At 50.7% G+C, this 13397-nt stretch overlaps 2 protein-coding genes across 7 annotated transcripts in view; one reads left to right on the forward strand and one right to left on the reverse strand.

Moving 5' to 3' along the window:
- Positions 1-2450: 2450 nt before the first annotated feature.
- ARPC5L (actin related protein 2/3 complex subunit 5 like) lies at positions 2451-9708 on the forward strand. The gene is made up of 4 exons (XM_077850651.1): positions 2451-2738; positions 6704-6776; positions 7709-7885; positions 9163-9708. The coding sequence occupies exons 1-4, from the start codon at positions 2590-2592 to the stop codon at positions 9223-9225; spliced, it is 462 nt and encodes a 153-aa protein (XP_077706777.1). The 5' UTR covers positions 2451-2589; the 3' UTR covers positions 9226-9708.
- A 1207-nt stretch (positions 9709-10915) lies between these two features.
- Positions 10916-13397, reverse strand: part of GOLGA1 (golgin A1) — a 48717-nt gene continuing 46235 nt past the window's right edge. For all 6 annotated transcript variants that reach the window (XM_077850643.1, XM_077850644.1, XM_077850637.1 and 3 more), the window contains one exon: positions 10916-13126. In XM_077850643.1, the coding sequence (XP_077706769.1) occupies positions 13046-13126 (81 nt within the window). In that variant the 3' untranslated portion in view covers positions 10916-13045. The remainder of the gene's footprint in view (positions 13127-13397) is intronic.

Below are 13397 nucleotides of genomic sequence, written 5' to 3' on the forward strand. Positions count from 1 at the left end.
CCTATTGGCACCTCCTAGCCTGAGCTACCATTGCCTGTCACCTAGGCTGTTGGTGACACCAGGCTTTCCTGGTGTCACCAACCAGGAAATAAAAGGCTGTCACCTTTTATTTTTTTTTAATTATTTTATTTATTCATGAGAGACACAGAGAGAGGCAAAGACATAGTCAGAGGGAGAAGCAGGCTCACTATGGTGAGCCCGATGTGGGATTTGATCCCAGGACCCCGGGATCATGACCTGAGCCAAAGGAAGATACTTAACCACTGAGCCACCCAGGTGCTCTGGTGTCACCTTTTACATCACCTTTTAATTCTTATTCCCATCTGCTCTCAAGATGGCTGTTAGATGGATCCTTTTCAAACTTAAGTCAGCTCATGTCACTGCCCAGAATTTCCAGTGTTGTCCCACGAGATCCTTTCCTCAACCTACAAAACCTCCACCACCCCTCCAACCCTCACTTCCATCTCATCTCTTCTCACTCTTGTACTTTAGTATGGCCTGTTTCTGGAATATACCAAGCCTGCTCTGTCTCTGGGCCTTTGCTTGGCTTCCTCCTTCACTTCTTCAGGTCCTTGATCAGTGTCACCTCCTCAGGGACATCTCTTGACCGCTTTATCTAAGGTACTGCCAGGCACTGCATGGTTTTATACCCTCAGCATGCGGTCATCCCTGACATAGTATAGACTTTTAAAATTCTGCCTTCGTGACCAGGAGATTCACAGTCAAGCAGGGCCATTATTTCATTCACCAGTCTATTCGGGGGCTACTTCCTTACTTGTAAAATGGGTTATTTCTGGTTTAAAGTTTCTTCTGACCAGGAAGTTCTGATATCTCTGCTGTCTTGTGGCCTGCCTGGGTCACAAAAATTTCCATTTCTTTCAAGGAATGGAGCTGAAGGGCAAGTGGGCTTTGCCTGTTTCCAGGACCCTGAGACTTTTATTCAGCACCTACTTCCCAGCATGAGTATCTTTAAATTTTTAAAAAATGATTTTATTTATTTATTCATGAGAGGCACAGAGGGAGAGAGAGAGGCAGAGACATAGGCAGAGGGAAAAGCAGGCTCCATGAAGAGGGCCCAACGTGGGACTGGATCCCGAGTCTCCAGGATCACGCCCTGGGCTGAAGGCGGCGCTAAACCACTGGACCACCAGGGCTGCCTAAGTCTGTATCTTTAGCACCCAAAATTAGGTAGCATCATAATCTGGCAATAATTTTTTGATCTGTAGACACAATTCAATGAGAAGTATTTGAAACAATAAAAACGAGTCATACTTCATTAAGCCTTGGCCTTTATTAAAAAGAGTACAATTCGGGATCCCTGGGTGGCGCAGCGGTTTGGCGCCTGCCTTCAGCCCAGGGTGTGATCCTGGAGACCCGGGATTGAGTCCCACGTCGGGCTCCCTGTGTGGAGCCTGCTTCTCCCTCTGCCTGTGTCTCTGCCTCTTTCTCTCTCTCTGTGTGACTATCATTAAAAAAAAAAAAAAAAAAAAAAAAAGTACAATTCAGGGGACCTGGCTGTTTGTACATCATGTGACTTTTGATCTCAGGGTTGTAAATTCCAGCCCCATGATGGGGGTAGAGATTACTTAAAATCTTTTAAAAAAAAGGAAAATTATATGAAAACAAAGATCCAATTTAATCTAAGGTTAAGGCCGATTTTTAAATAAAGATTTTAATTTATTTATTCATGAGAGACACACAGAGAGTGGCAGAGACATAGGCAGAGGGAGAAGCAGGCTCCACGCAGGGGCCGATGTGGTGTGGGGCTGGTTCCTGGTACTCCGGGATCAGGCCTTGAGCGGAAGGCAGACGCTCGACCGCTGAGCCACCCAAGCATCCCACGGTTAAGGCCTATTAACAGAATCCCGCAGGCCACTGCCCAGGCACCCAATCCTGGAACCACAGAGTCGTTCTTGCCCCTACCCTTCGGCACCCCGGTCCCGTCTCTTCCCATCTCACACTTAGGTGACTCAGCTTCCCACCAGGATATGCCTCTCCAGCCGGAAATGACTTCTTAGCCTCCAGGACCTCGCCCTTTAAGTCAGGATGGTGACCTCAGGGTCCTCTTTCTCTCCTCGCCCCCACCTGCCAGGTCAGGTGACCATTACACTTGCGGGGGTGCCCGAGCCGCCTCAGTCTGGGCAGTGATGGCTCCACCCCGCTTCCGCGGCCGAGTCCGCGCAGGCCCCTTGCAGGGCCAGGGTCTCCTCGGGTTCGGAAAGGAAGCCGAGCACAGTTATGGCGTCCACGACGCTAGGCCCGAGTGGGGACGTAGTGCCCGCTGCTCGGATGGCAAGAATGAGGTTCCCGAAGCTGAGAGCCGGACGCGGCGCTACCGGGTAGTAACTAACCGGGGGACTCTCCCGCGCTTCCGGCCCCGCCGCCGGCAGGCTCCGCCCCTCCTGCCCGCCGGCACTTCCGGTTCCGGCCTAGCGCGGAAGTGGGCGGGCGGCGGCGTCTGCGCGCGGAGGAGCTGGAGGAGGCGCCGGGCGGCCGCTTCCCGCCCCCGATCCTGAGCCGGTTCCGAGCGGAGTAGATCGGAGGTCGGACCCGGAGCGGAGCCGGCTGAGCGGGCGCCGAGTCCCCGCCATGGCCCGGAACACGCTGTCCTCGCGCTTCCGTCGGGTGGACATCGACGAGTTTGACGAGAACAAATTCGTGGACGAACAGGAGGAGGCGGCGGCGGCGGCGGCCGAGCCAGGCCCGGACCCTGGCGAGGTGGATGGCCTTCTGCGGCAATATCCTTACCCAGCGCAGCGGCCCGGGTGTCCCTCAGGCCGGCCTCCTACCCCGCTACTTCCCGGCCCCTGAGGTCCGTTTCCCAAGTGCCTCCCGACCCGGCTCCTCTCAGGTTCCCTCAGTGCATGTGTCCTCCCTTCCCTCTGCCGCGGCCGCTCCAGTCCCCTCGTCCGGGCTCGGCCTTCGGAGCCTCCTTCAGGAGCGCGGCCCCTGGACCCGGCTGGACCCGCCGGCTACTCCCGACGCACCTGCAGCCCCGCAGGCCCCTCCCTCCTCCGCGAGGCCTGGCCTCTTTACTCCCCTTCTGCCCCTCGTCCCCTCAGACTGACCGTTCCGCGGGCTCCCCCTCCCTCCATCCCTCCCTTGCAGGAAATGGGGCCGTTCTCGCGCCAGATGGGCGGGAGGGGCCGAGGGGAGCCCCGCTGAGTAATTGAGCTGCCTTAGACGGCTCCCGGGCACAGTCACCCCACGAAGTTAGGTGGGGGGTGGCCGAGGGGTAGGAAGGACCCAAGGGAGAACGAGGGCTGCAGCCTTAGGGAGACTGTGCATCTCCCACCCCAGAATCAGCCTGACCCTCCAACTTCATGCCACTCTTTTTCACCTGTTTTGTTTCCTGTGAACACCTTGGGCTGTGGACCCTGATGTCTTAGCCACGTTCAACAAGTGACTTTTGGCTCCTTCCCCGAAATAGCCTTCTTGTGCAGGAAGCAGTGGGGAAAAGCTAGTAGTTTAGAGCTAAGAAAAACCGGACAGCATCAAGTGAAATGTAAAAGTAGAGCCTCATGACTGGAAGTGACTATTCTTGTGGCCGCAGAAAGCAAGCATTTAGAAAACAAGATTAAAAATAGAGGTGGTTGTCACAGCCTGCTTAGTCCCTTAGCCGTTTGAGCACAGGAAACTGACTTACTCTCACAGGAAGGATTTTTCTTTATTCAAATGGTGTTACGGGAAGTGCCTACCCCTCCCCCACACTTGCCAGGGCAGGGTTGGAGGCTCCTGTGTGTATAAATCAGGTTCTGGGTGTTTAATCAGTTGACTCAGCTTGGGAAGTCAGGCCCATGGACTACCTTAGGGAGGAGTCCTGCAGTGTTCCGCCAATGTGCCTTTGAAACAAAAACCTTCAGACTTTCTTTGTTTGAACAGGAATGTATTTTCGAAGGTGAGGATTCAAACTCGTATTTTCTGTGCTATCAGGATCATCTTATTTACCCCATTGGTGAAATGGGGTCATGAGGATGACCCTCGTGAGGGAAGATTGATTCCGCATTCTGGTGCAGGACCTGGCTCATGGGCAGGCAGTACCAAAAAGGCTCCAACGTCAGGCTTCTGGTCCAGTACCATCCACAGATGGGGAGAACAAGGTCTGGTTATCTGCTGTCTTGGTCCTGGTGCTGCAGGGACTTGTTGAAGGTCATCTCTTGGTACGCCCTCGGACTAGTGATTGGTTCCTTGAGGCTGCTTGGAGGCCTAGGTTTAGCACATCCAGTTGGTGGCAGTTTCTCCACTAGTGACAGTGTCAGAAACCTTGTTACCATGGACAGTATATCTCTTGGGATTGGGGAAAAGGAGGTTAGCAGGTGAGAACTGAGATCCTGGCAATTGTGGAGCCCAGGGAGGGAGGAAGAAGGAACTGGTATTTACTGAGTCCCTACCATGTACCAGTTATTGGACTTAATATTAGATCACTGACTTAAACTGTAGAACAGGCTTTTAGGAATCTTAGAATAGAGACCAGAGGAGTGAAGATAGAGATTGATTGGTTGGAGTGGGGGAAGGTAGGGAGGAGAAGGCCTTTCTTACTGCCGTATAGGGAATCGAGTCATGCTAGGAATTCAGACAGATGAACTAGAACATGGGCCGTGTATCCACGCAGACTTCACTCTATCGTGCTATGACCTCATACCCTAACTGAACCTCAGCATCCTTTTCTGTGAAAAGGAGGGGAACCATGGCCTTACAGCTTCCATGGGAGCATCACAACAACATTGCAGAAGCTTCACAGTGCTGGGCACACAGCAACTGTCCTAGACATGCAGCTGAGGTATGTGGGTAGAGGGACAGCAGGGGATTGTATGTAGAAAAAGCTTGGCTCTGGAGTTGGGTATACCTGGGTTTGAAGGCCAGCTAGACAGCTTAGCTTTGTGACTTTGTCAGGTCGTTTCCTTTCTCTCAGTCTCTAATGCATCGCCTTTCAAATGAGAGTTGTTTGAAGTATTGAGATGACATGTGAAAGCACCTGGCACAGGAGCTGAAACCTTGTAGGGATTTTTAAAATATTCATTCCTTTTTTTCCTCACTGAAGAACCTTCTGGTCCTCAGGACTAGGGATCTGTCCAAAGCAGTGGTTTTGAACATTTTTGCACTTTTTCCTCCCCCTGAAGAAATTTGGCATTGTTTGGAGATATTTTGATTATCACAATGCTGTTAAACACCATGTCATGCAGACCTCACATCAGTTGTGTGGTCTAAAATGTCAGTGCTGTGGTTGAGAAATTCTGATCTAGAGGAGACGAGGGGCAGTGGTCTGTAGCCTCCACAGCCTGTTCTGTGAGCTGAGCACGGAGGCCACCTTGATAAATGCTGTGCATTCCCTTTTCCCCAGATATCCCCCAAGCTGGTAAAGGCTCTGTATCCATCAGCACTTATAGTGATTGCTTGGTACAGAGGTAACTAAAGCAGTGACTCTTTGCCCCTGCAGACTAGTTCACCTGCCCCTCCCCATCCATCTCTTGAATGATTTTGTTTTCCAGCCATACTGGTTAGTGAAGAGAGCCAGCCTACACTTCTTTTAAACTCCCGAGTCTCTGTTAATTAATTGCTCTGGAACGCCAAACCAGAAAACAGTTCCAAGGTAGACGTTATCAGTGGCTGACACCAGACTGGCCCTTGTCTGGCTGAGGAAAAGGAATTCCAAGCCAGCAGATACAAGGAGTGGGCTGCCTCCATTGTGGAAGGTGCATCAGGGCCCAGCAGGGAGCTGGGAGCTCAGCAGGAGTGGCTCCTGGGTGGTGTGGGCCCAGCTTAGTCAAGATGGAGCCCATATTAGGGAAGATGGGTCTGGGCTTTGCTCCGGTGGCTTTGTCTGTTCACACGTAGGATTCACTGCACAAACAGGAGTAGAGACCTGTTTGGGCAGAAGCCATTCCTTATTCTATTTTTGAACCTTTTTGGCTGAAGCCAGTGTTGTAGATGAGGAAATGAAAGTTGGCTGATGTAATTCAGTTTAAAATAGGTGTCACCTTTGGGGACCTAACCCAGATTGTCATTTTCTTTTGAGTGCTGTGTATTCAGAACTCAGCAAAGAATGTGTCAAGATTGCAACTAAGGTTGAGGGGAGAGGGAAGGCTTGGCTTATATTTTGGGAAAAAGCTTTTAAATGAATAAACCTCCCTCTTAGTAGTTGGGACCTCACAGACCTGGATAGGTCTTGGAAGATAGAAGTTTTAGCACATCTTAATTTCTTTAGCAGCTTAACCAATGAAACAGTGGATAAAGAGGAGACCTCCATTTGTGCCTTTGTTCTTCCTTTTTGAGAATGAGAATGTGAGAGGGATAGTCTCACATCATCGTGAGGACCCAGCAGGGCAGACATGGTGCCCAGTACCAAGCAAGTGCAAGTGAGCTCAGTCAGATTCTATTGCAGGTCACCCCCAGAGGGCACTTGCTTTGCTTCTGCCTTCCATGGTAGGGGAGAAGTGTCCAAATGTGTTTTGGGGGCAGCAGAACGAGGGACTTGCACAATTGGCAGAGGTGCTCTCTATTCTTTGTGTGGCTCAGGAAGGCTATAGGCTACTCTCTAAATGGGCTGTGGCCACCTGGAAGCTGCAGTGAAGTGTGTGTGTGGGGGTGGTGGTGGATGTGAATGTCATTTGACTCTTCTCCTTTGAGCTGTTTTTGAAATGAGTTCATTAATAGAAGCGTGGACATGCTTGAGCCGAGCCATCCTTAACTGGTGGTGATGCACAGGGGACATGCTTCGGGCATTCCATGCAGCCTTGCGGAACTCTCCCGTCAACACCAAGAATCAAGCTGTGAAGGTAAAGGGGATCATGCTGCCGCTTTGCTGGGTGGTGCTCGCACCAGGGCTGTGATTGTCTGTGTCCGCAGCTGAGGGCTCCCTGGGGCTCCAGACAGGGTCTGTTTTGCGTCCACCTCAGTGAGGATCTACCAAGAGAGTGAGTTGGCACTGGGCAGTGCTTCCATGGAAGCCTCCTGGCACTCCTGACATCAAAACTGTCTATGTTTATAGTAAAAGCTCCCCAAAGAAACATTCACTCCTCCCCAGGGCCTCATGGGGGTGAGAAGTTGGCCCAGCCCTTACTGCTTAGCAAAACTCTAAATTAGCTTGCCACATGGGACTTAGCAGTGTTTCTGCTTTAAAGGTTTTTGAATAGGCTTTATTTGCATAAGGATTTTCAGTCAAGATTTCCTGCCTTTTAAAAAGAAGGGGAGAAGATGCTTACTGCATCACAGCTGCTTAGAAGCTGTCTGAACTTGGGTTCAGGGAGAGGGGTCTCTCTGAAGCTGGGGTTTTGCCATCTTGTGACAGCATGGTGATGTCAGCAGCGGTTGCACCTCCTTGGTGGGGGGAAATGCCCCCCCCCCCCCCCCCCCGTGTTACTGGGGTGAGTGCAGAGGGAGACTGCAGCTTTTCTTACACCTGTGAAGAAAATAGACATGTTAAGAAAACAGCTGTGATCTGGTGGCATCTGAGGCCCGGCCCATGTCATAGAGGCAGGTTTCTCCCCAGTAAATCACTCACTCTCCCCCAGATTAGTGGAAGAATTTATGGGCATAAAGAAGGGATATGTTGACATGTAAATAAATGAGAGGATTTGAGCACTTATTTTGCAAGCAGCCCAGACAAGTCAGTAATTGGTCAGTGTTTCTGAGAATTCTGACCAGTTGGTGGGGCATTCCTGTGCCTGGGCTTTGGCCCTGGGCATCGCTGCCTCCTTCTCCTTCACAGGAACGAGCCCAGGGCGTGGTGCTGAAGGTGCTTACCAACTTCAAGAGCAGTGAGATTGAGCAGGCTGTGCAGTCGCTGGACAGAAACGGCATTGACTTGCTAATGAAGTACATTTATAAAGGGTTTGAGAAGCCCACAGAAAACAGCAGCGCTGTGCTACTCCAGTGGCACGAAAAGGTATGTGAATGCACCGCCCACACGGGTGGCCTGCTGACTTGCCCCCACCCTGGGGTTCACGTGCGCAGGCCAGAGGACAGTCTGAGAGGCATGAGAGAGTAAGGGGCTCCACGAACAGCAGTGTAGGACGACTCTGGCCACTCACTTCTTCCATAGAAGCACCTGGTAGGGTTCACTGGCTTTGGTAATTGCAATTGCTTTAGCTGCTGATTTATGCCAGGCGTGTCATGGGCACAGGTGACTTGCATGGTGAGATAGACAGGGAGTCCCAGGTGGGAGGGAGGCAGGCTTGCTTGTGGCTGGGGCTTCAGAATACTCTCTTTGCGTCAGCGAAGGCAGCTGCTTCCCGTTGGTGGAGATGGTGGTTGGGGAGGGTCTCAGGAACGCAGGCTGAGCCCCCAGCTGCCGCTGGGAGCTTCCTGCTCTGGCCTCATCCTCACTAGGCCAAGCAGGCAGTGGCAGAAGCCTGGCTTTCACCGAATAGGGCCTTCAGCCACCTGAGGCACAAAAAGCTGTGCCTGTCCTTTGCTCAGGTCGATACAAGAGCAAGGCATTTCATCTAGCCTGTGTCCTGCCTGTGTGCCAACGTCCCCCGGCCCTGTAGAGGTACAGGAAGCTTGCTCATCATTATAGCAGACCAGGCTAGTACTAACACTGCGTCCTTCCAGAAGGCTCTGTTGAGTTTTGAGGGGTCAGCCACTTGGGCAGCCTCGGTGCTAGGCTCTTCTGGTGGCCTCTGGTCCTGTTGCTGGGTGTGCTGGGCCTGCTCAGCCGGAAGGTGAACTCTCCTGGGCTTGGGGAGGGTGTGGTGGCTGTGCTACTCGGAACTGAGCAAGCCCTCTGCATGGTGTGGAGGCCAGACCCTGTGGTCCCTGGTGCTGAGCCCCACTGACGTTTCTAAGGAGGGCCTGGGGAGGCAGCTGGAATGGGCTCATATCTTAAGTGTCCAGGGTAGTGAGGGCAGCCTGGAAACAGCGTCAGAAGGGAGGCTTGGGGGGAGCTGTGCTGTGTGTGTGTGCGCTTGGTAACCATGTTCCCAAGCCCAGTTCTGCTGCTGGGAGCCAGCAGCACTTCAGGAGCCTTGGCTCCAGCTCCGTGCTTAGGATGTGGGCTCTCTTGCTACCTCCTAACTGCTCTTGCAGGAACCCATTTCCAGAGGATCGGTGACATGGTGGGACCTAGGTCCGGGGGTGCCAGTCCCATCTCCCCTGGCAAGCCGGGCTACCCCTTGGCCAGCCAGGTTTCATTTGACTCCTTTCCTTTTCCTGCCCCCACAGGCATTAGCAGTAGGAGGACTAGGCTCCATTATAAGAGTTCTTACAGCAAGAAAGACTGTTTAAAAAAAAAAAAAAAGGACTCATGTTCCCTTGAGAAGAATTTTGGATGCACAGGCTGATGAAGAAGGGATTGACAATGGACCATCTTCCTAGGAACTCCCAACTAAACTATTTCAGGACATGCATCCGCTGAAGTGTATTTTATTTTCAAGGTGGAGGGAGAAATTGTTTCCTAAATCCTTTGCAGGATCTGATAGTCTATGCCTTTGTCCATGAGTAACACAGAACTGACATCGTAACTGTCTCCTGGAGTGGCTGGCCAGCGTTGGTCGGGGTACCTGTGTGCTCTGCCTATTTCAAATGGGGGAGGGATGATCGGGCACATACAGATCCAAGGGCTGTGGTAAAAGGGAGAGCTTGTTTTTTTTGAAGTAGTAAAACTGAGGGTTTGTACAGACATCCCGTTTTCCCAGAGAAGACGGGCTCTCTTGGGTTCATTGTAAAGTGCCTGCTGCATCAATAAAGCTCTTGGCTTATTAGTATGTACTCCGTGGTGTGTTTCCTGTATGTAAAGTGAGTACTGAACCGGATGGTGCTGAGTGAGAAACTGATGTGGGGGGTGGATGTGCCCCTGTGGAGCGTCCCACCGCCCTCCTACCGCACCAGTACCTCAGGCCTGGGCGCAGTGCTACTGGCTGCTAAGCAGACAGATTTTGCCAAGTAACTTTTGGTTTTACTCCTTTGATTTCTATGTAATTTTGGAGCTTATTTAATAAAGTGCCAAACATTCAATAATTGATCTAGGCTTTAAAAGTCTTTAGTCTGTGTGACTACACTTGGTATCTTTTGGAAGTGTACCCCAGAAGGGCGTGGTCACCATCTCCTGGCCCTGGCTTGGGCTGTGTGGCAGGAACACTTACCGAGACGCTGACAAGTTTAAATACAGAAGAAACATTGTGTTTTCTAGCCACCAACAGCCAGCTTCTCTGAAGAGCAAAGATGTTTTTCTGACCTTTTCAGCACATGGAACTGCACTTTGCATCCTTTTTTTTTTTTTTTAAGATTTTATTTATTTATTCATGAGAGAGAGAGAGAGAGGGGCAGAGACACAGGCAGAGGGAGAAGCAGGCTCCCCACAGGGAGCCCCATGCGGGACTCGATCTCGGGACTCCAGGATCACGCCCTGGGCCGACAGCAGACGCTCAACTGCTGAGCCACCCAAGTGTCCCAGTTTATATCCTCTTAAAGGGCCCCACTGATGTGGGCCTTGGAGATAAGACATGGACCCAAGTGACACAATCCTTCCAATTCCTCTGCAGAAACCCCACCATTCCTGGGAAGTACCACTGGGCTGCTGGCTTCATTAAATCACATAATTTACCTAAATTGGGGGATGCTTTCTGAAAGACAAGTGTTCTAGAGTTGTCTCCCCTTATCCCCCTTCTGGTACTTACTAGGTTACTGGTTTTTCATAAAAGGATATACTTAGGAGCAGCCAGATGGAAGAGATGCACCGGGGAGTGTAAGGGGGAAGGAAGGACACGGAGCTTCCAGGCTCTGAGCATGCGGCCCTCCCCAGCTGTCTGCTCACCAACCCACAAGCCGCTGTCCCCACACCTCTGCTCACCAAACTGGAAGGTCTGTTCTGTAGTCCATGAAGTTTGTCTTGGAGTATTAAATATGAGGCACAAAGTACTAAATGTCATTGGTCAAATACACCAAACTATCAAGTAAAACCCACTGTAGTTGCATATGGATTAAAGAGCTTTAATCAAAAAGTGACACCACAAATGAATTTTCTACAGCAGTCTTAGATAATACAACTCCTAGTTACAACACGGAGAGATCCAAATCCAATGCTCATATAAAGGGGCTATACATACTGTCTCTTACAACGTTTTATACAAGTAAAAGTGCATTAAATCACTTGGAATATTTACTCCATTCTTCCTCTTAAAGCTGAAGGAAATTCAACATGCAGGAGGAAAGCCTAATCAGAATGAATCCTCCCGAAGCAAGTCCAGGCTGAGTGCTGGCCCCACAGCTACACCTACAGCTGCTGGGGGATGTGGGTGGGGCAGAGGGAGACCAGCTCCGGGGCTGGAGAGGCCACAGCAGAGTGGGATGGGGCTCCCACCACAGGGTCACAGCTGTTGTGGGCAAGCCCTGAACCACCCGATTTGGGGATTCTCCTGGAACAGCTGGAAAAGCTACCTCTTGCCAAAATTATAGAACAGAAGGAATTCCTGTCTTGTGTCCCCACGAGATAAATGCAAAATAACATTCTAAGCAGAGGAAAGCCATCTGCGGGGAGGAGCCACGGGAGGAGGTAGGTAACCGGACAATGGGTTGCTCAGGTGGCAGAGAGCCTAGCTGGGGTGACGGGGATGCTGCCCTTCCCTGGTACTTCTAGGTCTGTGGAAATGTAGTACTTTAGCTCTGCAAATCCTTGTTTGCCTGTGAGATAAAGTTTATATATTTTAACCCTAAGCATTTCTGAGAAACAACTTTACATCATTGGATAACTGAAAATAAGTTTGGGAGCTCCAGTTATTAACTCAGCTTTTTATTTAACCAGTGCAACTTCTATCAAACGGAATCAATTAACAGTCTGTCTTTGGATTCCATACTGCGGATTATCCAAAATAATAAAGCAAGTTGTCACCAGTCCCTACCAGAGCCACCTGCATGCTGTCCAGCACTGTAACCAGCTGGGGGCTGTCTGGAGGCCGTATCTGAATGCAGTGTCATCTTAAATATGCAGGGGGAGGGCGAGGGGGGCAGGTGGTAGCTCCACATACAAGGCAGACCACTTCCCAGGTTTTGGTCAAGGGTTGGGGAGGGACAGCTGCTGCTTCCTCTGAGTGGAGCAGACTGTCCTTAACCATAGCAGACGTGTGATTAGCATTTGCTCAGTCTTCTACCAGAATTAAGAGGGAAGCAAATGAAACACCACCACTGCTTCAGAGGGAAGCAGAGACCACAGAATGCTAGTGAAATTAAAAAAGGGAAAGGAATTCTAATCTTAGAAATAATTTCCACCCGATGCTCTGATTTGCCTTTAGGAACACCAGTTAAATGGATTTTTATAATACAGAGACATGTTTATAATAGTGAAGAACTTTAGCTATAAAAAATAGTTTAAAATGGTTTACCAGCAACCTATCCATGACAAGTACATTCATTAAAAAGGCAATTGAGTGTATTTGGTACTAAGGATCTTTTTTTTTATATATTTGCTAGTTTTTTTCAGTAAAATGAGATACTGCCAGAAAGTTGCATATTCATTAATCCACACTGGCCCCAGAGTACCTTAAAGATGTACACATCCCAAGTTCTGGGTGGTTTGAGAAACAAGGTGAAATAATGTTTTCTGGAGAGGAAGGGTTAAAAAGCCTCTTCTATCTCATCTGAACCCAAACATGCTAACAGGGAAGGGGAATTTTGGAAAGCCACCCCAGTGAGTTGGCTCTCTGGCACAAGCAGGTGGGTCTGCTGGGCACCGCTTCAAAGGGCCTCATCACCACAGGATGGGTCAGGTGCCTCTTCTCTGACAGATGCTAATGGCTTCAGCTCTAAGGCTAACACAGAGGACTCAGGTGCAGAGGGGTGCTGGCCAGAGCTGGAATTTTAGCAGCACTGTGGAAATGTGGGTAGTGCCGGGACCCTTCCGTTTGGTGAGCACAATGACACAGGATCAGCCACCTCCTCAAGTTCAGATCAGTCTGTCGGGAAGGGGGCCTTAAGTCTTGTAAACAATGTTTGGACGCTTGTACAAAATACTGCAGTTACAGTGATTAAAAACCCACCCAGACTGGTGTGTCAGTGTTCTTTTCACAGAAAAAGTGTCATTGCATGGAGCTCCGCCTGTCGGTACTTCCATCTAGGACCATGGGATCCGAGGGTTGGAGATGGATGGCCGGATGCTGCCCTTGGGAGCTGGCTTGGACCCAAACCAAGACATCTGTTTGAAACAGAAAGGCTCCTGAGATGAGCATCAGGATTAGGTGCAGCGGAAGCTGAAGGCAACCCCCTCCCCATCCTGGAGCCGCCCCTGTGGCCCTTGACGCCCTACGAGGCCTGCCATGAGTTCCGAGGCCTGCCGTGAGTTCCGTGGTGCAGACGCTGGTTGTGGGAACCAGCCTGCAGGGCCTGGAGCCCATTCTGACTATGTGAAGGGAACCAGAGAAAACAGAGTAGTGGAAGAACAAGGTACGGGAATGCAGGTAATTCTG

The sequence above is a fragment of the Canis aureus genome, chromosome 16 (assembly GCF_053574225.1).
Source record: "Canis aureus isolate CA01 chromosome 16, VMU_Caureus_v.1.0, whole genome shotgun sequence".
Taxonomy (NCBI): Eukaryota; Metazoa; Chordata; class Mammalia; order Carnivora; family Canidae; genus Canis; species Canis aureus.

Coding starts and splice junctions, on each gene's coding strand:
- ARPC5L (XM_077850651.1), top strand. CDS start 2,590: ATGGCCCGGAACACGCTGTCCTCGCGCTTCCGTCGGGTGGACATCGAC. Junction 2,739..6,703: donor GTGGATGGCCTTCTGCGGCA/ATATCCTTACCC, acceptor GTGGTGATGCAC/AGGGGACATGCTTCGGGCAT. Junction 6,777..7,708: donor CCAAGAATCAAGCTGTGAAG/GTAAAGGGGATC, acceptor TCTCCTTCACAG/GAACGAGCCCAGGGCGTGGT.